At 43.6% G+C, this 24,787-nt stretch overlaps 1 protein-coding gene across 1 annotated transcript; it reads right to left on the reverse strand.

Annotated features, from left to right (window-relative positions):
- Positions 1-1,007: 1,007 nt before the first annotated feature.
- LOC139434885 (uncharacterized) lies at positions 1,008-2,847 on the reverse strand. The gene is made up of 4 exons (XM_071204928.1): positions 2,737-2,847; positions 1,680-1,874; positions 1,513-1,589; positions 1,008-1,398 (listed from the first exon to the last, which is right to left on the reverse strand). Exons 1-4 carry the CDS (start codon positions 2,830-2,832, stop codon positions 1,008-1,010), a joined length of 759 nt encoding a protein of 252 aa, XP_071061029.1. The 5' UTR covers positions 2,833-2,847.
- Positions 2,848-24,787: the final 21,940 nt, after the last annotated feature.

Consider the following 24,787-nt stretch of genomic DNA (forward strand, 5'->3'; position numbering starts at 1 on the left):
ATGATTTCTTACAAATGCAATGATTTACTATTCATTACAAAAAAATCACTTCACTTTATTGTCTTTTTAAATACAATTGTATATTTATTTACATATATGAAATGTGAACAAACAAACAATATAAACAATATACAATATAAACAATATATATCAAAAACAAAATATTAAATTCACATTTTGTTGTCATTCAGAACACATGATTGAGGGATTGCCTCCTAAAAACAATGGCGGCTGAGCCAGGGTCTAGCAGCTAACTGCTCACAGAGTTATCAATGGCTGCAGTGCCCACTACTTTTGTAATGACAGGTACTTCGGCATGTATATGTAAAAAAAAAAGAAGTCTACTTTTTCTCTGATTGCTCTTTGCACTTCTGGATCTGTGTATATTCTTTGCACCAGGTAGTCCTCCTGTGCCCACACTACAAAGTCACACCACTGCATCCCAGACACAAGAAGTTGACCCTGTACTTGCCAGTAATAGGCATGGCTTTTCTTGAGCTTAGGGGAGCCACATTCCATCTGCACATATTTGCAGTCGACATAATTTGGGACATTGGGACATTTGAATTCAACAAGGCCAAATTGGGGATATTCTGTTGGGTCAAATACAACTCCATCAGGGGAGGCACCAAGCCAGGGCGTAGAGGGGTGAATGACAAGGCCACAAGGGGAGTAGTTCACGTTTGCCAGTCTACTGTATTCAGCTGCTACTGTGGGCTCCATCTCTGCACCTCTCCTCATTTCTGCAGTCTGCCTTGTACCTTTGAGTATTCGCTCTGCAAGAGAGTTAGCAGAGCTCTCACCTCTGACGTGACAAATCTCTCTAAACCTAGAGGCAGTAACCCTGGGTTTGCGGAGCAGATGTCACTCTGAGCTAGAGCTTTGCTCACGGGTAGCCTCCTCAATTTTGTGAGACATTTCTAAATCAACAGATAAGCTGTTAATATGCAGTTGCTCCTCTTCTGAGCACACCAGCGGTAAATCACATGGCAAGATCACATACCCCTCTATGGGCAAGTGGGGTGTTGGTGGTGTGTTTTTTTGTGAGACATTTCTAAATCAACAGATAAGCTGTTAATATGCAGTTGCTCCTCTTCTGAGCACACCAGCGGTAAATCACATGGCAAGATCACATACCCCTCTATGGGCAAGTGGGGTGTTGGTGGTGTGTCAGTGTGAAGTGTGGTGTACCGAGACGTCAAAGCAGGCATCTGATAGGACAGAACACTGCCCTCCTGCACAATCCCGAAGGCACTTTCCACAAGGGGCTTGTCAGGTCTCATGTTCATTGTGGTCACAAGCGGTCTGTCTTCAATGCTGAACGCTGAGTATGCCTCCGTAACTCTGAACAGGCAGGGATCTGGTAATGGCCCCACCATGCCTCTGTAGAATCCACTCCTACAAAGAATGGCAAAGACAATATAGCACATTAATGTGACAAAGGTTAGGAATACAGCACCAGAATTATGAATTTAAAAAACACAGGAAACACAATTTTCCAGCTAAACTGACCTTACTCCAGTCTGCACCATCCTATTTGGTACAGGCTTGGTGAAGACCATGGAGTTGATGGGCCCTGGCTTCACACCCTTAAGGAAAAGACAAGTACTGTTCGTTGAGTCACTTTAAAACAAAAACTCTGTGAAAGATTACAAGTATTTGAACCTCATTGAAATTACCATTGTTCGCGGCTTGTGCCATTGCTGTTCCGATTCAGTACAGCTATGCACAGGTGGCACAACTGACATGTTCAGTTCAGTGTAATGTGCTGTTTGGAACAGCAATGCTACCGTGTGATTGCACAAAACAGTTCCTGCAACACAGGAGCACTGGTTGTGCGTGAGCACCACTGGTGATGAGTCACGAAGCGTTATCTAAAAAAGAGAGAAGAAATACTAGTGATTAGTAACCTCACTTGTGGTAAATGAGCCAGGAGGTTATGAGTAGAATTATTGGTTATTTTTACTGACCCATTATCCTAGAAGAAGCATGTATTCCTGAATGCTTAGTGTTACCCTCTTACCCTACAATACCACAATGAACTTTCTTTGGAAACTAAGATGCCTTGAAAATTGTATTAAAGCAGTTTTGACTATATATTTGAACCCCCATACTTACACATCCATAATCAATGTAATAATATCTGACCAATCAGCTGTGGTAAAGCAGGAGGACACTGTAGGACAAGTAGGACACTGTTGAGATTCCCTTAAGGTAAACTAATGTTTAACTGAACTGAAACTCAATAAACAGGGGGGAACACAGTGGCAATGTTGCCTGCCTACACTCAAACTGTGTGCTGTCTCGCTCTTCCTCATTGACCTGTAGCACAAGGCTCTCACGCTGACCTGCCCTGTCAGCCTGTCTTTATTGGACACTGAATGAAAAAAAACAGAGCAACAGCGTTAGATCTATACTCACGTCAAAACATCTATGGCAACATTGCTTTACAAAAGCCGATACCATTATGCAGTGTGGCTAACAACAAGACAACCTTGGCTAGGCTATAAGGCTATTAAACGATAGTATTTGTTAGCAAAATGGCTAATGTTTTAAAGAATTAACACCAGAAACAGTACATAGCGTTACCCAGAGCCCTATAGTAGTCTACTATAGTAATAGTATAATAATAATAGTAGTTATACTATAGGGCTCTGGCGTTACCTAGCTTTTGACAGCTAACGTTAGCATAACCCGGAGCATAAGCTAGCTGGTTAGTACCTGTTACCTTCTTACCTTCATAGTTGTGTATATATGACGCAGCATATAATTTGAAGCCTTTATCGAGTTTGCTGGCTGGGGCTTTAGTCGTCCGGCAAATCCGATGAACATTCGACATTTTTAATTTCGGAAGCTCTTGTAGGCAGCGGGTGTAGAAGGTCGTCATTTTTCATCAACAGGAAATGCATCAGCAGCTCTGAGTAGAATGCGGAAGTGACTGTGCATGTAGCCTATTGGCCGGCACAATTGGAGGGAATTTAGAGAAAAAAAAGAAAAGAAAAAAAAACACATCGCGGACCGGCCCACATTGGGTCAACGGCCCACCGGGACGATGCCCGGTATGCCAGATGGCCAGTCCACCCCTGAGTGAGAGAGAAGTTGAAGCGTCCAAAGAAGAGAGCCCACCTGGCTTGTCGAGAATTTAGCCGTTTGGCTGACTGAATGTACTCAAGGTTCTTATGGTCAGTCCACACCAGGAATGGCTGCTCGCTGCCCTCGAGCCAGTGCCGCCACTCATCCAATGCCATCTTAACTGCCAGCAGCTCCCTGTTGCCCACATCATAGTTTCTCTCAGCTGGGGAGAGACGGCGAGAGAAGAAAGCACAAGGATGAAGCTTGTTGCTTGGCCCGGAAGTCTGAGACAGAACAGCACCAACTCCGATGTCAGAGGCATCAACTTCGACCACAAATTGCTTGAGTCAGGCTGGATGAGAATGGGGGCTGAAGTGAACAGGGACTTAAGTCTAAGAAAAGCATTGTTAGCTTCAGGGGTCCAGGAGAACTTAATCTTGATAGAGGTGAGACTGGAGAGTGGAGCAGCAACCTTGCTATAATCCTTGATGAACCGGCGATAGAAGTTGGCAAACCCCAGGAACCTTTGCAACTCCTTCCGAGAAGTGGGGACTGGCCACTCTGAGACTGCGAGAATCTTCCCTGGATCCGCCTCCAACCTGCCTTGCCGGATGATGTATCCAAGAAAACTGATCCGTTCCTGGTGAAACTCACACTTCTCTGCCTTGACGTAGAGCTTGTTCTCAAGCAGCCTCTGAAGAACCAGACTGACGTGTCTTTGGTGTTCCTCCAGGCTCTTGGAGAAGATCAGAATATCGTCGATGTACACAAAGACAAACTGGTTGAGATAATCACGCAAGACATCATTTACCAGGGACTGAAAAACTGCTGGGGCATTGGAGAGTCCAAAGGGCATGACGAGATACTCAAAGTGGCCAAGGGGGGTGTTAAAGGCAGTCTTCCACTCATCACCTTGGCGGATACGAACCAAGTGATAGGCATTTCTGAGATCAAGCTTTGAGAAGATGGTGGCACCTTGAAGTGGCTCAAAAGCAGAGTTGATCAGGGAAAGTGGGTGCTTATTCTTAACTGTGATGTTATTTAACCCACGGAAGTCAATACAGGGTCAAAGAGTTTTATCCTTCTTGTCCACAAAGAAAAACCCTGCACCCAGAGGGGAGGAAGAAGGACGAATTATTCCTGAAGCCAGGGAATCACTGATGTATTTCTCCATGGCCTCTCTCTCAGGCCGGGACAGATTATAGAGCTTGCTGGTGGGTAACGGAGCCCCAGGAAGCAAAACAATGGGACAGTCATATGGACGGTGAGGAGGGAGAGAGAGAGCCCTATCCTTGCTGAAGACCTCACCCAGGTTGTGGTAAACGTTAGGAACGTCGGATACATCTACATCTGGAGAGACACATGAAGCAGGTAACGGGTTAACAGGAACTGGAGGCACAGCTGACTGTAGACAGTTAAGGTGACACTTCTGATTCCATTCAATGATCCTTCCTCCAGCCCAATCAATATGAGGATTGTGGGTGCGAAGCCAAGGGTAACCAAGTACCAAAGGAGTAGTTGGAGAGGAAATAACCTTAAGCTGGATTTGTTCTCTGTGATTTCCTGAAATAATCAGAGTAACGGGTTGTGACTGCTGAGTTACTTTAGAGATGCGTTGACCGTTTAAGGCATAAGCAGTCAAAGGATCCTGTAATAATTCCAACTTAAGTCCCAACTGGTTGGCAAGTTCTAGGTCTACAAAACTATCTTCAGTGCCTGAGTCAATGAGGGCAGAGAGGGGCAAGGTCTGAGAGCTTGTACAGAGTCTGGCAGGAATGAGAAATCGGCGCAGGGTTGGGGCAACAATAGATGGGGAAAGTGAGCTGGTCAGGACTCCCAAACTTACTGACGAGCCTCTGCGTTTGGGCGAACAGGACAACCAGCAACGAGATGGCCAAACTTGCCACAATACAGGCACTCACCCAACCTCATACGTCGAAGGCGTTCCTCTGGAGATAGTCCGGTACGTCCCAACTGCATCGGTTCCTCCCTAGCCAAAGGAGGCACGCAAGGTGAAGAGGTGAATCCAGAGGGTGTGGAAACAGAAGGAGCAAATCTGGGTGAGTAGCTTGGTTTACTTGGAAAAGCAAAAGGAGAATGTTGCGCTTTCTCCGCACGGCGCTCCCGCAACCGGCTGTCGAGGCGAGACACCAGGGTAATTAAGGCTTGGAGGTCTGCAGGCACGTCTCGTGCAGCCAACTCATCCTTTAGTTGATCCTTCAACCCCTTAACAAAAACTGCCCTTAGAGCCGCCTCGTCCCAACGGGCCTCTGCCGCCAGTGTGCGGAACTCGATAGAGTAATCCGCCACACTTCGATTCCCTTGTTGTAGTGTTAGCAGGCGATTCTCAGCAGAGCCGGAGTAGTCAGGGTGATCAAAAACAATGGACAACTGTTCAGAAAAAACTCCAAAGGTCATAATCCACAGATGAACTCAGTGCTTCAGCCCAGTCTAATGCTCTGCCACGAAGCAAATTCAAAACATAATTAATCTTGGTTACATCTGAAGGAAAGGACAAGAAACGCTGACGAAATACCTTATTGCATTGAAAAATGAATCCCTTGCATTTCTCCACCTCTCCATGAAAAGGCTCTGGGTCGGTGATGTGAAAATCCCGGCATGGAGTGGATACAGGAGGAGGACTTGAGGTGACAGGGATTATAGCAGAAGATGTCAGGGTTGAGATCTGGGCAGTAAGGTTTGTGATGCTTTCAGTCATGGAAAGATTGCTTTCCACCAAAACTTGGATTAACCGTTCATGTTGGCCAAGAAGATTTCCCTGATGAGACAGAGCCTGCTGAACAGCGGAGGGATCCGGTCCAGTGCTTGAGGGTTTCATATTGACCAGTTCGTACTGTTAAGCTCAAAGAGTGCTTACAGGCTGAACCCTCAATACAAGCACGGTAGAGAGGCGACGTGAGTATGGAAGTAAAATGATTTATTTCCAATTCAAAACTCACACCATACTGCTGGGGAATTACTAATCCGGATCTGGGAATTACTAGGGGGGGGGGGGGGGAGTGGAGGTCCGTAGTTGATGATCCGGAGGATGTCGGAGAGAGCAGGCTGGAGCCGGGGTTCGGAGATTTGCAGCGGAACATGGGTGAGATGAGCCGGGGAATCGGAGTTCAATAGAGTGAGCAGGCTGGAGCTGGTAGTGATAATAATCCGAGGTTCGCTGACGAGGTGGTGTTGGCTGGACGTGGCAGGCAGAGTAGTTGACGGATTCTGGGCAGAGAAATACAGGTTTTAGTATAAAACTTTGACTTGGAAACTAGGTTTAGTTTTCTAGAAATCACTACGTGTTACCAGTGTATCTTTCACGACGAACTGGTGAATACTGGATGAGGAAGCCGGGTATTTAAGCAGGTGTGGGTGAGTAGATAATCAGGAAGATGAGTAGCAGCTGCGGAGGTGAATTGATGGGAACTGACAGTAGGTCAGCCACGCCCAGCCAGGAAGAACGACAGATACAAACAAACACGAAACAAAAAGAGAAGCAGAAGAAGGTAAAACTGCACAGCCTTACAGGTTCTCCCTGATTACACGCGGTTTGATTGGCTAGCGCTTCTACTGTCAGATTTGCATAAACGGGATTTGATTGGCTGACGCTTCCAGCTCAGCTTCAAAAGTTGAACATTGCTCAACTTTTGAATCCTGAAAATCCTGGAAATCTTCGCTTCGCTCCCCCACAATGCATTTCGGCGAAAAGCGAGGCAAAGTGACGTCATCCCCATTCAAAGTCAATGGGCAGAGAAGCGTTGGAAGCTTTGTTTGAAGCTGCTGTGTGGACGTACCCTAACATTCGAGGGATGGAGGTATTCCCATTACTTCTAACTTGTTGAAACTAAGGGGAAAAATGTGAGTGTAAGGTGTACGTTGTGCCCTGGCCAGAAACTTGTGTCCACTGCCGTTAACTCCACTGCCAACCTCACCAAGCATTTGAAAGGAAAACATGCTAGCATGAAGCTAGTAGCTCAAGATCCCCGGGGAAATGATGATATTTCGAGTCCAAGCCTATTTAGTAGCCTATTGATATGATTTGCACTAGCTTTGCACCTATTTTGGGGCTAGCCTGTAACCCTTAATGATTATGATTTTATATTGATATTGTTTGATATTATTGTTTAGTGGTGGTGTTGACGCCTATAGCCCAATGTTTTGTTAAGTGCTCTGTGGCATTTTTTTATAATAAAGAGCACAAAAGACATATCTGTTATGTCCTCCATAGTAGAACTTTATGTAAGCCTACACATTTAGGAACAGAGATGGGGTTCTGCCCAAAGTCGAGCAACATAAAAGTAACGTAAAAGTAACGAGTAACGTAAAAAGTTACTTTCCTTGGAGGGTAACTAAGTAAAGTAGGGGATTACTTTTTTAAAGAAGTAACGAGTAACGAGCAAACACTACTTTTTAAAAGTAACTTCCCCAACACTGGTGTTAGGGCTGTGCAATTAATCGTATTTTAATCGCAATTACGATTTTGGCCTGTCACAATTACAAAAACAACATAATCGAAAGAAACTATTATTTAGCTTTGCTAGGTTGTGACAGTGCACTACAACATATTTGATCTAATTAATTGTAGTCTAATTTATATTTATTGTTATCATATTTACACTGAACAAAAATATAAACGCAACACTTTTGTTTTTGCTCCCATTTTTCATGAGATGATCTCAAAGATCTAAAACATTTTCTATATACACAAAATAACCATTTCTCTCAAATATTGTTCACAAATCTGAAAAAATGTGTGATAGTGAGCACTTCTCCTTTGCCGAGATAATCCATCCCACCTCACAGGTGTGGCATATCAAGATGCTGAATAGACAGCATGATTATTGCACAGGTGTGCCTTAGGCTGGCCACAATAAAAGGCCACTCTGAAACGTGCAGTTTTGTTTTATTGGGGGGGTCCGAAAACCAGTCAGTATCTGGTGTGAGGGGTAGGGTTAGGGTTAGGGTTAGGGTAATGTTGTGAATCGAGTGGCCCATGGTGGTGGTGGGGTTATGGTATGGGCAGGCGTATGTTATGGACGACGAACACATAATCAAAAATCTCTCCTATTATTGAATGTGTTACTTGAATTTATGGAGTAATTTTGTATCTTCATTTTGATAAGTAAATCTAAATCATAGCACCAAGTAAATGTTAACTAAAGTAATGTGTTGACCTACAACCTGTGAAAAGCATAGGTGAAAAGCTAATAAAATGTACCTGGGCAATGTGAGTAAAGGTGGGCGACGCCCCCGATGACGTCAGAGAAGTTTGCGCACGGTACAGACAGAGCCATAGAGAGATAAGTATTAGTATCTCTAGGGCTCTGATATATAGATAGATATTTGAAAAAAAGCAGACGGTTCCAGTAGAAAAGATGAAAGCATGGACCCTCGTATTATATGAATACTCGTGGATTTTGAATCATGTAAGTATATTTTTGTACTTTATTAACTCTGTACATCCCCGTTAGCTTGTCAGCTTAATGTGGATATCAAACAAATGTTAGCTAACGTCAGTGTTTCAGCTTAGCAATTTAGCTAGTTAGCGTGCTTGCTAATTTAGCCTGCTGTCATGGACGAGGCACACACAACATGTAATGTTTAGTAGTTGCTTCAAATTAGTTAACAGTTGGCAAAATTCACCGTTTTGAATAAAACATGTGGCAGTGGGGCACCGCACTAGTAGTTCAGAAGAGTTTTTCTGTTGATGGTGTTCGCGCCACATTTTCAAATGCTGCTCGTTAGTTAGCAGTGTGTCGCCAAACTGAGTTTTCCTTTACTGTGGAAGTCAAGTCAGTTCACTCACATACATCCGACTGTGTGTGATGCACATGTGTGCTTTTATTTCCTGTGCACACTGAGACAGATAGCAGCACCAGATTCCTAAAAAAAGGGTATGTCACATTCACTGCCATGGACGCTGCTCTGTGGGCCAGTGTGTGATGCGGCCAGAGGGGTGATCCACGAAGACTACTGGGAAGTTGAACTGTTGGTGCCTCCTTCTGTAGCGCGTTAAATTGAAGTTAAGGTATACTCTTTGTCTCCAGTATCTTTCTGTACTTACAGTTATGTGTGTTCGCTACAATAATCGACATGTCTGTTAAACAGCACCACGTTGAAGTTAGACGGAAGCCGTCTTCCCGCCTGATGGAGCTCAAAGAGTCTGCAGAGGAGCTGATTAAAGAGAACCAGTTAAATGTTCTGCTTGATTTGTGTTAAAATGTGTCTGCTGTTCTGTTTGTACATGAATATCTCTATTATCTAAAGTAGGATACATCTTGCCAGTATGTGGAAAAACCTCTTCAGTCTCCAGTTTTTAAGTTAACATTTAGATAAAGTACATTGGAATCTAATTTGACTGTATAATATTGATATATATATTCAAACTTACTCAATTTCAATGTTTAATATTCTAATTCAAAATGTGTTTTTTAGGAGAATTCCTAGTTTGAGCCAGCGCCGCATATAGATAGAAGAGTTACGACAGCGGAGGACCAAAATGCTTGATCGTCACGTGGTTCAAGGAGACTCAATAGTTCCCCGGAAGTTCGTGGTGGGACATTTGAATGCATGATTACCGGAGATAGAACTACGATTTTTGGTAATAAGTAGTGAATAAAGGTTTTGATTTGCAATATCTATACAACCTACCGATATGTGTATGTATTTACATCAATATGTTTTAAAAATACTATGCTAAAAATGCTAATATTTATGTATATTAGGAATAGTGTGAACAGCTAGTTTACTTGTTAACATATACTTGGTTAACTTAACTGGTTTACTTGGTTGCCTTGGTTAAAGAGCCTGTTGCTGTTGTGTATAGCTTTGAATTATTTAAAACAAATATTATCTTCTTAAACGGGTATGGTAGTCAGGAGCATCACTTCCTAATGTTTGATATATTTAGAGTGAGGGAATGGTAAGAAATGCTTCAAAATACAGATTAGATTAATTTCTACCATTTTCTAAATTCATGGTGGTTTCAGTAATCCCATGGTACTTGAGGACATAAGTAATCTAAATGACTAATCTAATCTTTATGACTTTCAGAAAGGACAGGTGACTATCAAAGGACTAGCAGCAGCAGCAGCATGATTATGACATTAAATGTGTTGTTTTAGGAACAGCATTGCAAATACATGGAATTCAATAAACATTGAATAGCATGTCATGCAGTTTGTCTTTTCCTCCGTATTGCCCTGGCATATAGTCTCCACCATGGTTTGCTGTGCTGCCTGGGGATGCTCCAATCTTTCCGAAAAAAGAGTAAGAATGTACGGATTCCCCACTGACACAGAGAGGAGGAAAAAATGGCTAGCTCAAGTCAGCAGGAGCAACCTAACTATCCAAACAGACAACCGCAACAAAATATGTGAGGTAATCATATTCAAACACTGCATTTGCACTTTTTCACAAAACGAAGAACACACCATTGGGAAGCTTAATGTTTGGTTTAATACAAATAACAGGGAAAGGCTTGAACAACTCTGAGAGTTGAGACTCAGGGTGCAGGGTCTCAGTGCAGGTATTCAGGCTCCATTGAATCCCCCTCTGGTTCTTGTGCTGAAAGAGGGAGTAACAGACAGGAGAAAGGGTTGTACACACCTATACTGTATAGCACACCTATTGGATGGGAAATTGCCTTGGGGAGATAAGGTGTGGTCTTTGTTCCCAAATGAAGTTATGGAACTTTATTATTTGTGAGTTTAACAAAGTATGACAAATGGCATCAGTAATGGATGTGATATGAATTTGTATAAAGTATGTATGTGGTCAGACAAAACTGGTGTGTGTGTGTGTGTGTGTGTGTGAGACAGAGATGTTCACAAGTCTTTTTTTGCAAGTCCAAGTCAAGTCTCAAGTCTTTGGTCACGAGTCCAAGTCAAGTCTCAAGTCTTTGTGGGGTGAGACTTGATCAAGTCTCAAGTCTTTGGTCACGAGTCCAAGTCAAGTCTCAAGTCTCTAACGAATAAAAGTGTCATGTCTCTTCTGGTTGTAATAAGCCTTCTATTGTCTGCTGCTATCCAGTCTGTTAAGAATACTGCACGCTATATCTAAGAAATTCAAAGCATGTACTGTGTTATTATCACTCCTATATCTATTAGCATACAGTATCAGTACTGATTAGTTGTTTGTTATATGATCACTTTAAACAGGCTATTGCAATGCAATATGAGGAAAACATCACACTTTAGCTAAATGCAAACAACTTATAAGCAAAACAATTCAGAATCAGAAATCAGTATCACAAATACTTTATTAATCCCCCGCAGGGAAACTGTTAAAAGTACTTAAAAGCGGGTAATGATTAACATTACCGACCTTTTTTACGTCATGTCAAGAGTTGGATGTCAACGCCACTCAACTCAAACAAGTGTGACAAGCAATTCACTAATCTTTTCAAATATTCAGTTACAAAGCTAGTAGCAAGCTAAGTTAGCATTACATAGCTGATGCTGAGCTAAACATGTTTGCTAACCGTCCATATGCGTTAATGTGACTGACCTCTCCGGGTGAGTTTTCAAGTGCCTGATGAAATTCGTCGCCAGCATCCTTGATTTTGATATTGCAGACTTTGCAGTGTGCGCTCCTTTTGTTGGTGCCGCCGGCGTTTTGTTCGAAGTTTTTGTAGTTGAACCTAATTACAAGCGGTACAGCCGCAGGTGTGCCGCCGGTCGCCATTGTGTTACTACGAGGTAGTAACAGAGGCGCGCACGTCTGCGTAATGAGCCCGGCTAAAATAACTGGATGGCCTACCTGCCTGTCAGCCTTCCATCTGGGCACAAACTTATCTCGTGCCCTCATTGGTCATGTGCACGTTCGTGTGTGTTGGAGGAGGCGGGCTCTATAAGGAAGTAGCAGCCTCTAGCAGATTATCTCCGGTTGTGTATTTTCAAATTCTAGCGATCTCGAGCCGGTTTCTCTCAAATGTACCTACCCCACCTTTAATACGCCAAAAATAGAAACCACAATGATTGTTCACGAGTCCCAACACACAAGTCCAAGTCGAGTCTGAAGTCTTTTGGTCACGAGTCCAAGTCAAGTCTGAAGTCTCTGTGTGTGCGACTTAAGTGCGACTCGAGTCCCCATCTCTGGTGTGAGACTCTGCAGGCACATTTTGATGCAGACCAGTTTGTCAAGACCAAAAAAGGCAAGACTAAGCTGAGAGCAGATGCTATTCCCACCATCTTTGTGCATTGCCCTGTGGTCAAAAGGAGGAGGGCCCTGCACCGCGACGCACCCCGGGACCTGTAAATACAGAGCCCATAGCTCATGATCACAGCTATAGTGTGAAAGGTGACACAGGTATAATAAGTCTGAACCCTTAATAATAAAAGTAATATTTCTTATTTTTAAGTGGTATAATATTTAGAATGTTCGAAAATTAACAGTGAGATGTCTTCTGCTTACATTAGTCTCAAAAATTGAGGGAAGAAGGGATGACGAGAGTGAGAGAAGGGAAAGTGAGGGTGAAGAAAGAGAGGACATGGCTAGTGAGGAGAGACAGGGAGAGCTGACACCACCCAGTCAGCCAGCTGCCAGTCAGCATACCAGGGAACCAGCAGCCAGTCAGCATACCAGGGAACCAGCAGCCAGTCAGCATACGAGGGAAGCAGCAGCCAGTCAGCATACGAGGGAACCATCAGCCAGTCAGCATACGAGGGAACCAGCAGCAAGTCAGCATACCAGGGAACCAGCAGCCAGTCAGCATACCAGGTAAGCAGCAGCCAGTCAGCATACCAGGGAACCAGCAGCCAGTCAGCATACCAGGGAACCAGCAGCCAGTCAGCATACCAGGGAACCAGCAGACAGTCAGCATACCAGGGAACCAGCAGCCAGTCAGCATACGAGTGAACCAGCAGCCAGTCAGCATACCAGGGAACCAGCTGCCAGTCAGCATACGAGGGACCCAGCAGCCAGTCAGCATACCAGGGAACCAGCAGCCAGTCAGCATACCAGGAAACCAGCAGCCAGTCAGCATACGAGGGAACCAGCAGCCAGTCAGCATACCAGGGAACGAGCTGCCAGTCAGCATACGAGGGAACCAGCAGCCAGTCAGCATACCAGGGAACCAGCAGCCAGTCTAACAGATCTATTAAAAAAATTAAAGAGACAAGAAGGAATCACCAAATAAGCAAAGGCTGCACTAAGAAAAATAAGGAAGGAAAATGCAGCTCTCGAGAAAACAATGAAAATTAGGGACAACAAATTTAAGAAAACGTTTTCAAAAGACCAACTTAAGGCATTGGGCAGACTTACCACAAAGGGGATGAAATGGAGCAATGAGACACAAGACAAAATCATTAAAAGATTCATACGGCTGAGGCTGAGAATCGAGGCAAAACAAATCCCAAATGACCGGGGGAAAAAACCCTTAAAAGATGGCCATCTTGGAAGCAAGAGCCAATCCAAAAAGGTGAAAAGGAATAACAGCAGCCAAGCTTCAACATCCAGCAACCCCCAACAAAATCCACAGCTGCTATCAAACCCATTATTCGTTGCAATGGAAATATTTGGACTAACCATTGCCCCTCCACCTGCCAGCACCACTGCTCCTCCACCTGCCAACACCCAGCCAACATCCCTGCCCCTCCACTTGTAACATCACATGCCATATAGTAGGTTATTCATATACACTAACAAGATTACTTATATAATACAGTGATAGAATACATGTTTAGTATGCTGCTTACTTATATACAACAGTAGTATTAAACGTACCTTGTGTTTTCACTCTCACTTAGGTCCCTCTCCCTTTGCCATCATTTCAAAATCAGTAATACTCACACAGCATTTAGCTAATTATACTTTTACTTAAGTAACATTTTCATTACCAGACTTTCACTTTTAATAGTGTATTCTTACAGTGTGGTATGAATATTTTTACTAAGAAAAGGACCGGATACTCCTTGGACCTCTGAGTGACAGTATATCAATGTGTCTATGTGCCTGCTTTGTTTAATTTAACGGATGTATGTGCAGTATTTGGTAAAATAATTGTAAACTGTAGATTAATCATGGCTTGTATCAGACAACAGAACAAAAATAAATATGTTTGTGTTGCCCTGTTGGTTAGGTCAAAAGGACACCTAGTGGGTACAAATGGTAATTACAGTGCTTTGAGTTATGTATTGTACTTTCAGTGTTGCCGTAGTTATGCAGAACTTGTCTCTTGTATTCAGATGCACGTTTTTACTCTGCATTGTTGTCTAAGAAAACATGCCTGTAAGTGTTTCTATGCTCTGTTGTTTCAACATTGTTAATGAAGAGTATGTTTGTTAAATGGTGGAAATATTGCTGTGAATTCATTGTTGCAACGATGTATGCTAACCGCTAGCCTTTCAATGTAATTTCCCAAAGGGGTTAGCATGAAGCTAACGCATCGTTTATGATATGGTTGTTAACACACGCGTGAAATGTATGATATGTTAAATGATTGCTATGCTTGAAATGAATGTACATTTTCTTGTGTGTCCAGTTGTACAGTGCTTTCTGAGTACAACTTTAAAACGGAACTTCTGAAGCCGAGTGTTCTTCCTGTTTGTCTGCCCCGCTGCGGGGGCAGAATAGTGTTGTTTTAAAAGTGTAAAACAGTTTTATTGAATAAGAATTGCATTTGATGTTACTTAATAATTATATTTAAATATTACCTACATATTTATTAAATGAAAGATAAGAATAGCAAGTAAAAATAACCTGAAAAGCCAAATATTTTTTACTGGAGATTTGTACTAATAAAATGCACATGCTCTTAAGTAGTTTTTTCATTGAACCTTTTTGTAATATATGGTGTCAGAAGTGGGATGGCCAGTCGCAAAAAGGGACGTGTTGTTCAAACACGAACTGGACTACGCTCTGAGCGAAAACCTTTTTTGAAGAAGGATGAGGAATGGGACACAGCTGTGACGTCAGAGGAAGAAGGACTATCAATTAGTGTTGAAACCCAAGGGGCAAAACCGAAAATCCAGCAGCGGCAACCTGGGCCATCTCCAGGAGCGGGTCCCTCAACCGGTGACATTGTAAACATTGTCAGGGACTTCATAGCGGCTCAGCAGAGGAGAGATGATATCCTACAGGAGGAGCTCAGGGGCCTGCGGGTCTCAGTTGAGGCCTCCCAGCAGCCTGTACATCGCTACCGGGGGGTCCACACGTTGACGTTGGGCCTTCATTGATGTCTTCTCCTGACAGATTTGGTAATCCTTCTGGGGGTGTAGCGGCAGTTCATCGTAAGGAGCCAAAGATGCCAGTATATCAAAATGGTGAAGACATTGAAAATGACCTTCTACGCTTCGAACGCATGGCTGTCCACACTACAGCGTCGACAACTCCAATCTGCCCATTCACTTTGAATGGGGTGACGTCACGTTGCCTCGCTTTTTCGCCGAACTGTGGGTAGCAGAGCGGTCCGTCTCCGGCGTCTCTGGCGTCAGAAGTTGAACAGTAGCCAGCGCCAGCCAAACAAATCCCGTTTCGGAAAATCTGACAGCTCAAGCCGTAGCCAATCAAACCGTGTCTAAGCTGGGAGAGATATCCCGCCGTTCATTTCTATATTTCAAAAAAATTGGAGGAGAAACTAATTATCGCTGTAGCAAATCACCCGGTTTTGTATGACCAGACCCTCTTCACCTACCGGGACACAAACCGGAGGAACCAGGCATGGAGGGAGGTGGCAGAGACAGTGGGGGAAACGGGTAGGTTTTCGCCTGTTTGGGGAGTTTATATATATATTGCTCCCATAAAATCCCCGGGGGTTTTTGCTTTGTATGTCGGGGGCGGGAGATTCATGTGATTGGTTGTTGGTCGTGTTGCTTGAATAAAATCCCCAAGCTCCAGACACGCCCAGCTCCAAGCTTTTTTTGAAGCTGTCGTGTGGACGCTCCGTGAGGGTAACACACATTTGATAAAATAAAACCCAAGTCATTGTTTGTTCAAACCTAATTTATTGGAAGTCTGTTTGCAAGTAACCTGCTTACCCTCTCCTTCAAGGCTGTGAAGGCCAAACAGAGCCACAGAAAGAAGCAGCCTTAAGTAGAGGCTCAATCAGGGGGAACACCTGTGCTCAATTGGAGCATACCATGTAGTGCATGGGCGCGGGTGACACTTTTCTTGCAAGTATACAAATGTTATTGTTTGGGGCTTCTGTGGTCAAAGAGATAATATGTTGACCTATTTTGATTTGGTGTGTTTGGGTAATTTGTCTTGCATTGTGAATGTGTTTGTAGATTAGAATGACATTGGTTAGGGGTATAAATAGTGGATTATCCTATGGGGAGGGGCTTAACATGTATAAAACCCTGGCCACAAGTGTTTTGAGGGGAGTCTGACTGTGGCGGTAGAGCAGAGAGGGACCAGTTATATGTCCTCGACCTGTAAAGTATATATGAGGTTTTTGTTTTCTTCCTGTAAAATCCTGGTTACTTTGTGGCTGTCAATAAAAGCACCTAAGGATACATTTTTCGTGACTCTAGCCATCTTATTTAATGCCTAGTTTTTTCATTGAACCTTTTTGTAACAAAAATCTACTATACAATAGTAAATAAAATGTACTTACAAAACTGAGTGTGACAGTAACGTTTACTTAAGTGCTTTTAGTAACAAACACTTCTTAACTGTAAGTAGAAGCTATTTGAAATATACGCTGTTAAATTTACTTAGGTTTTCTGCGTGCGTTTTCTTACCAAGTAAATCTTACTCCCTGTTGTTTTCAGTGTACCATAATTATTCCCTGATTGGCAAACAGACAAACTAAATAAAAGGCTAATAACAAAAACACTGCCTCTACAGGTCCTGCAACTCCAGCAGCACCAACAAAAAGGACTAACCGAGTGACTGATTACCTGATTCTGATCAGCTGTCTGGTCTCCGGCCAAACCACTCCCATCACTCCAGCAGCCGGCGCTCTAACCACACACCCCTGCCACAATAAACATTTACCAAAAATAATAGTGGGCAAAAATGGCTTACACCAAGATAATTTTTGGTTTTGGTTTTTACACCATTTTACAATTTTATTTTATTTTCTTGGTGGAAATGGGCTTCCATACATTCTTATTCTAATCTAGTTAAATAAAGATGAATAAGGTCAAACCAGTGGTGTAAAGTAACTAAATTAGTAAATTAGCGTACTTGTACTTTACTTGAGTATTTAAATGTTTTGCTACTTTGTACTTCTACTCCTCTACAGTTCAGAGGTACATGGTGTACTTTGACTCCACTACATGTATCTAATCCCTTTAGTTACTTCACAGATGTGGATGAATGATGTGAAATATAATCAAGTGTTGAATCAGACTTTAGTTCCACCTGGAGTAAATCCACCAGCTACCCTGCAGTCTACAAAGTACTTCAGACTAGCTGCACCTCCACCAGCTTTGAGAACACTTTCATGATCAATCATTATAAAACATATCATATATATTATTCTGAAATGGACCAATCAAACAACGACTACTTTTACTGTCGCTACTTTCACTATATTTTGATGAGAATACTTTTCTACTTTCACTTGAGGAACATCTTGAATGCAGTACTTTTACTAACAGAGTATTCACACTCTGGTACGTTTACTCGTACAAGATCTGCGTACTTCTACCACCTCTGGTAAAAAAGTATCTAGTATAATCATTACCAATAGCATTCTGATGAAGGGACTCTGGCCTCTACTAAATGTGATTAAGTTCCCCGTATTGCCAGAGGGGGCAGCAGAGTTCAGCTGATCTCTCCCCCGCTGCTGCGCCTCCTCCGCCGGGCTCCAGCTTCTCCTCCGCTCTGCTCCAGCTCCGGGCTTTACCTCCAGCCTCTGTAGATCAGTAGCTCAGTAGCTCCATACTCTGCCAATGCCTCTCCACCTCCCTCTCTCTCCAGCTGTAAAGGAGAGAGAGAGAGAGAGAGAGAGAGAGAGAGAGAGAGAGAGAGAGAGAGAGAGAGAGAGAGAGAGAGAGAGAGTGTGTGCTCACCCTCCCTTCCACACTCCTCCTCCTCCTCTTATTCCGAGCCTCTCCATCAGTCCTCCCCGGCAGACGGAGCAGACCTCCGGGAAGGCAGCGTGGATTGTACCCCACCTCGCATCAGTGTGAATGGGATTGAATAATGGAGCCTCTGTCTGCATAGTTACTGGAACTTATTCCTCCTCCCGGACAGAAGGAAACTAACAGCGGTGTGTCTTGTTGGGATTTCTCTTCTCTTTTTTTCTTTTCGGGATCAAACCCGACCAAGGAGGTTTTGGGGAGAAGAGAGGTTGTTTCATCCCTCTCTCTCCTCCTCATCCTCCTGACTCAACATCCTGCTTTTTTGTTATTTATTATATATTTTGAATTGATACCTGGGTTGTGCGGAAGATCTTTTTAACCAGACACCAGCAGGATCTGCGGGTGGTGGTTCCGGTGGTTCCTCGGGCTGTTCGGGACCGGAGCGGGGCAGCATGGAGCCGGGTTCGCTGGGATGTATGGGTGATGTTTGGGGGCTGATGGAGCGGAGGAGAGGGGGGGCAGGAGGTCTGTACCTGCTGCTGCTCTGCTGGCTGCTGGCTACTCTCACCGCAGCGCAAGGTGAGTCGCAAACCAATAAAACATATGTTGATATCAAGTGTGTGTGTGTGTGTGTGTGTGTGTGTGTGTGTGTGTGTGTGTGTGTGTGTGTGTGTGTGTGTGTGTGTGTGTGTGTGTGTGTGTGTGTGTGTGTGTGTGTGTGTGTGCGTGTGCGCGCGTGTGCGCGCGTGCCGGTTGCCGCAGACCAAACGAGAATTGACACATTTGTTGCTTCACTGAAAAAACTGAAACCTTGACTTTAATTAAATGTATTATGTCAACACATGTCATATAAATGTATGAGGTTAATTGAAACATTAATATTACGTTGAACCAAATATTTGTTATTTAAACTGAATAGTAGTGCTTTCAACTAAGCTCAATAATTAAGTAAGTAATGCAAGTCAATGTTTCAGTTGTTCAGTGTTCTCCTGGTCTGCTGTAACAATCCTAACCCGGCAGGGATCGGGTCTGGCCGGGTGGATCTGGGTTGATCCGGGCTGCAGATCAGATCAGCTGCAGCCTGCAGGCTGTAAGCGGCTGGTTCTGGGTCTCAAAGGTTTCAACTTCAGCCGGTTCCAGGCTGGGGTCCCGGCTCGGCTTCTACTTTGAACAGCGTTTAGTGAACACTGGATTGTTCTATACCTTCCATCCCCTAAAACACCGTATTAACCGTGACCTTTCTGATCAGGTCTGGGGTTTGATATGTATGTGGTTGATCATTAGTCTGGTTAACATGAGTTCTGCTCCTCTGATCATTGTGCTTACACTTCCAAAGAGACTAGGCTTGGTTTGTCTGAAGTGAACCAGATGTTGCTCGACTTGACCAGGTTAGCAGAGGTGTTTACGTGTTTGATGCTTTACCATATCACACCCTCCACCACCTTCTCCTGGAGCTTAGTGTTCTCACAGTTTTACCTTCAACTTCTCATGAAGCCACGATGAGCGGTCAGGGTAGGGTGCTGATTTTGGACAGATCCATTGATACTTCATCGATCTCAGAAGAAGGCACATGCCATGTAAATCACACAGCAAATGGAAAAGTCCATGGGGACTTGGCTTGGCAACCGGAAGGTCACCAGTTAAGTCCCCGAAAGACCAAGTGCTGCCGAGGTGTCCCTGAGCAAGGCACCGTTCCCCACACTGCTCCCCGGGCGCGTACATGATGGCACTGCTCCTAACAGGATGGGTCACATGCAGAGTGTGAATGCCCCCCCTGTGGGACGATTAGGGGTATATCCAATCAAAGATAAATAAATAAACATGGCAAAAAATCAAGATCATACGTACAAAAGAAAATAAACCATAAAAGCATACCACCCTTAAATGTATCAATTGCATGTTTGCTGTGCATGATATGACTACTTTAACTTTCCATGCTGTTCATTTGGTGCAAGGTGGTCTTGACATCTGGAGTATAATGAACTTTGACCAGATACCTACCAGTTGTGTTTGTAATGGTTTGACTGTGCAGATCTGCACTGGTCATGAATATTTTTGATTTGATTTATTCAGAAATTAACAGCATTAAATGATATACAGTATATAGGTGATGTTTAGATAAATAGATGGTTCAGTCCACTTTGGGAAACCCCAAAGCATTGTTAGAGAACCACTGTTTCTGCTTTATGATTTAGATGTGTGTGTGTGTGTGTGTGTGTGTGTGTGTGTGTCTCCTGCTGTAAATACAGTGAGTCAAACAGTTCAATTAGGCTAATTATTAATTACATTTATTAGACGCTTTTATCCAAAGCGACTCACATACTCAGTACTGTGGACAATCCCCACAGGAGCACTTTGGGGTGAAGTGTCTCAGGGACACAACGACATGCTGACTGCAGTGGGACTCGAACCTGCTACCCCCTGATTCCAAGTCTAGCTTTCTATCCACTGAGCCACAGCCACCCCACACACACACACACACACACACGCACACACACACACACACACACACACACACACACACACACACACACACACACACACACACACACACACACACACACACACACACACACACACACACACACACACACACAAACAACAATAACAGAAGCACTCCACCCGTGCCATTCATGAAACCTTAAACACTGACATGTTACGGAACAGCACACATCACACGTTCCTGCTCGCTCTGACAGCTCCGAGTGGTCTTTGCTTGGAAGTAAGATCTCCAGGCTGTTGGTCCTCCAGGCTGTTGGTCCTCCATGCTGTTGGTCCTCCAGGCTGTTGGTCCTCCAGGCTGTTGGTCCTCCATGCTGTCCAGGCTGTTGGTCCTCCATGCTGTTGGTCCTCCAGGCTGTTGGTCCTCCAGGCTGTTGGTCCTCCATGCTGTCCAGGCTGTTGGTCCTCCAGGCTGTTGGTCCTCCAGGCTGTTGGTCCTCTATGCTGTTGGTCCTCCAGGCTGTTGGTCCTCCATGCTGTTGGTCCTCCAGGCTGTTGGTCCTCCATGCTGTTGGTCCTCCAGGCTGTTGGTCCTCCATGCTGTCCAGGCTGTTGGTCCTCCATGCTGTTGGTCCTCCAGGCTGTTGGTCCTCCAGGCTGTTGGTCCTCCATGCTGTCCAGGCTGTTGGTCCTCCAGGCTGTTGGTCCTCCAGGCTGTTGGTCCTCTATGCTGTTGGTCCTCCAGGCTGTTGGTCCTCCATGCTGTTGGTCCTCCAGGCTGTTGGTCCTCCATGCTGTTGGTCCTCCAGGCTGTTGGTCCTCCAGGCTGTTGGTCCTCCATGCTGTTGGTCCTCCAGGCTGTTGGTCCTCCATGCTGTTGGTCCTCCATGCTGTTGGTCCTCCAGGCTGTTGGTCCTCCAGGCTGTTGTTCCTCCAGGCTGTTGGTCCTCCAGGCTGTTGGTCCTCCATGCTGTTGGTCCTCCAGGCTGTTGGTCCTCCATGCTGTTGGTCCTCCAGGCTGTTGGTCCTCCAGGCTGTTGGTCCTCCATGCTGTTGGTCCTCCATGCTGTTGGTCCTCCATGGCCCAGCCCGGTCTGGTCACTCCAACATAGAGATGCATTTAGAAATGTGAAATCAGGTGATTCCAACGGTATTGGGAATAACTTTGGTAACTGCCAGCCTCAGAGTTATAACAGGAGGTGAAGCCGTGTGTCATGTTCCCTGAACTCTGCTGAACTGTAAGCTGCTACTCAGAAGAAGCAGTGAGCTCTACATCGTGCTCTGTCATCAGTCAATCAGACCAGTATGTTCTCAGGTGGTTGTTACAATTAGAGCAGTTCAAATGAAATGGCTGGTTAGGTTAAAGCTTCCTTATTGCAATGTGTTTGTTGTTAAATACCGATATGGTGGCACAGTAAGTGATGTTGGGCTCAGCTAGGTTTTTCTAAGATCTGTTTATTTCTGCAAAATTACAGCCTTCCAAGCATTGCAACCAATCCACATTGCTCCTTCTCCGCTGCTAGTATTATTTTCCTCCATGTATCGAAACAAGGATGTTGCATTTAAGTCTTTCATTGCCATGACTACACTGTAGCTACTGTGCATATGACGAGGAAGCCTTTGAATCTTTGAGTAACAGACATTATTTCCTTGAATAGACGTTGCTGGAAAACTTCCTGATTTTGCAGTTGAATGATATCCTACTCATCCATGAAGCGCACAAGGCTGGATCATTACCAGAGATGGGGTCGTTACTAAAAAAAAGTAATATATTACATATTACATATTACTTTAAAAAAAAGTAATATATTACACTACTTCGTTACTATCTACATAAAGTAATTCGTGGATTAGAAGTACAAAGTAGCAAAAGAAACATTGAAATACTTAAATAAAGTACAAGTATCTCAAAATTGTACCCAAGTAGTACTTGAGTTTATGAACTTAGTTACTTTACACCAGTGACTATAAAGATAGAAAGACTAAGCCTTGCACAGAGGCATGAAAATACATTTTCAAAATGCTCAACAGTGCTGCCAAAATGTTAAACTCACTGCTACACAATTAAAATAAATGCTTTTATATATATTTATATTAGATGTGACTATTTGGTGTTTCTGTTCTTAGTAACACTGCTGCTTTAGTTGTTCTGACTGCTAAAATCATCTGTTATTCCTAATTTTAAAGCCAATATTCCGTGTTTCCCTTTTTTTAAGAAAAGTATCGAAAAAGAATCGGAATCGCAATTCTTGACTTGGTATCGGTATCGAAACCAAAATGTTGGTATCGTGACAACACTACAACACTCACAGCGTCACAGACTGGATGCAGTATTATTATTTTAAGCAACACATAACCATGTTCACCACCTTAGCATGTTAGCCAACCCAGTCTCACGGCATTTCGTGTTCACCAACACGATTTTTAATCTATTGATTTGTGTTCACCAACACGATTTGCCCCTTTTTTTCGTGTTGCACAGCACGATTTTAAAAGCAATGTATTTCTACTGGTAACGTGTTTCGTGCCTGCAGGCTGCAGCACGTCTTTTTCTCCGGTCGGGTCGTGGAAGACCGGAAGCTGTGTGGTTCATAAAAACATGTTCTTACTCAATATCAAGCCACAATTATTGCTTTTATTTTAAATCGTATAATTTCGGACTTTTGTTGCCGTCTGTGAGGAAAATAAATGGGGCTCAGAGCCTCAGGATACTGAAATCTGTATTTTTTAAATCTTTTTTTCCTTCTAATTTGTTATTCTTTTCAAAATAACACACTGTTATTTACTCACCAACAGTGTTGTGCTAGTTACTGAAAACCAGTAACTAGTTACCATTACTAGTTACTTCATTTCAAAAGTAACTCAGTTACTTTACTGATTACTTACACCAAAAAGTAATGCGTTACTGTGAAAAGTAACGTTTTAGTTACTTTAAAAAAAGGCTCCCATTATATTAATGCCCTTATAGCCTTAATTTCAGTACTGTTATTGCATTGGAGAATAATACAATCTATTGATCAACTTGACATGCATTATATGCAATCTGGATAGCATCGATATTAGCTGGCTTTACATTTTTGTATATTCTTTCTCCAGGTAGTTGGAAAAAGTTTTCCGTCCCATATGCTGTGTGCCGCCCGGACATGCTATCATGCTAACTAGCTCCCTGAAAGCGGGTGAATCCACTTTGGCAATAGCCTGCATGTGTTCTACAACATACCGTGCAATGGCTTTGTCGACTTTTCCCTGGCTAGCAGTCCCTTGGTTAAAATCCAGCCGCTGTTGCTTCGGTGCAGGTGGAGGTGGAGTGGCGTCGGCTGAGTCTCTGTGGTGTTAGCTACTAGCTTCGTCCCAGCATGTTGTTTTTGCAGATGTTTTAAGAGATTTGAATGACTGGTTTGGGCAGTAGATAGGCTCTTTGACCCGCCAGTACACAACTTACATTTAACTAAAACGTTCTTTTCTTTGTGCTCGACAAAAGTGAAATAGTGAGAATATCTCCAGGTGGAGAAACTAGACTTGAGCTCCGCCGCCGCCATGACAGTCTTGTTAGTAAACAACACAAACACGCCCACAGCCCGTCTCCGCATGTGACACAGGAAGTATCTAAGTACATTTACTCATCTCATCTCTGTTCACCTGGCTGTTGACTATATAAAAAAACTAACGCAGTAACGGAGTAACGCACCATGTAGTAACGGTAACTGAGTTACTGAATTTAAAAAGTAATGCGTTAGAGTACTAGTTACTGCCAAAAATAACGGCGTTACAGTAACGCGTTACTTGTAACGCGTTAGTCCCAACACTGCTCACCAATAACACACAATTATCCTTGCTTTTATTTATTGGTTTAATTCCATAATCTCGGGCTTTTTTGGCGTCCGTCAGGAACTGAATTTCAAAATAAAAATAACCGGAAACAGACGTAGGCATTTCGAGCGATTACCCAAGATCCTCAGCTATGGTTTTAAGCTCGCTGATTGTATGTGTTAGCCGCAATGCATGCTGGGATTTGGTGTTTATATTATATGAAATCCGGAAAACATTTTAAAAGAATAAAATAATACTTAATTCCGAGTGCTCTTGCTTTTCTCTTTGAAAGTCATCACATAACGGCATTGTAATACACGGTTCGGCTGCATTACATATTACAGATCTGCCGTAGTTCTTTATTTAGAGAGCCCTGATGAGAAGACCTTTGGAAAAACTGGAAGAAATGCCGCCGAAACTGAATACTTGACGTGGATCATAAATATATCAACAATTAAACAACATCTTCAATTTCTCTTCACACAATA

The sequence above is a fragment of the Pseudochaenichthys georgianus genome, chromosome 12, assembly GCF_902827115.2.
Source record: "Pseudochaenichthys georgianus chromosome 12, fPseGeo1.2, whole genome shotgun sequence".
Taxonomy (NCBI): domain Eukaryota; kingdom Metazoa; phylum Chordata; class Actinopteri; order Perciformes; family Channichthyidae; genus Pseudochaenichthys; species Pseudochaenichthys georgianus.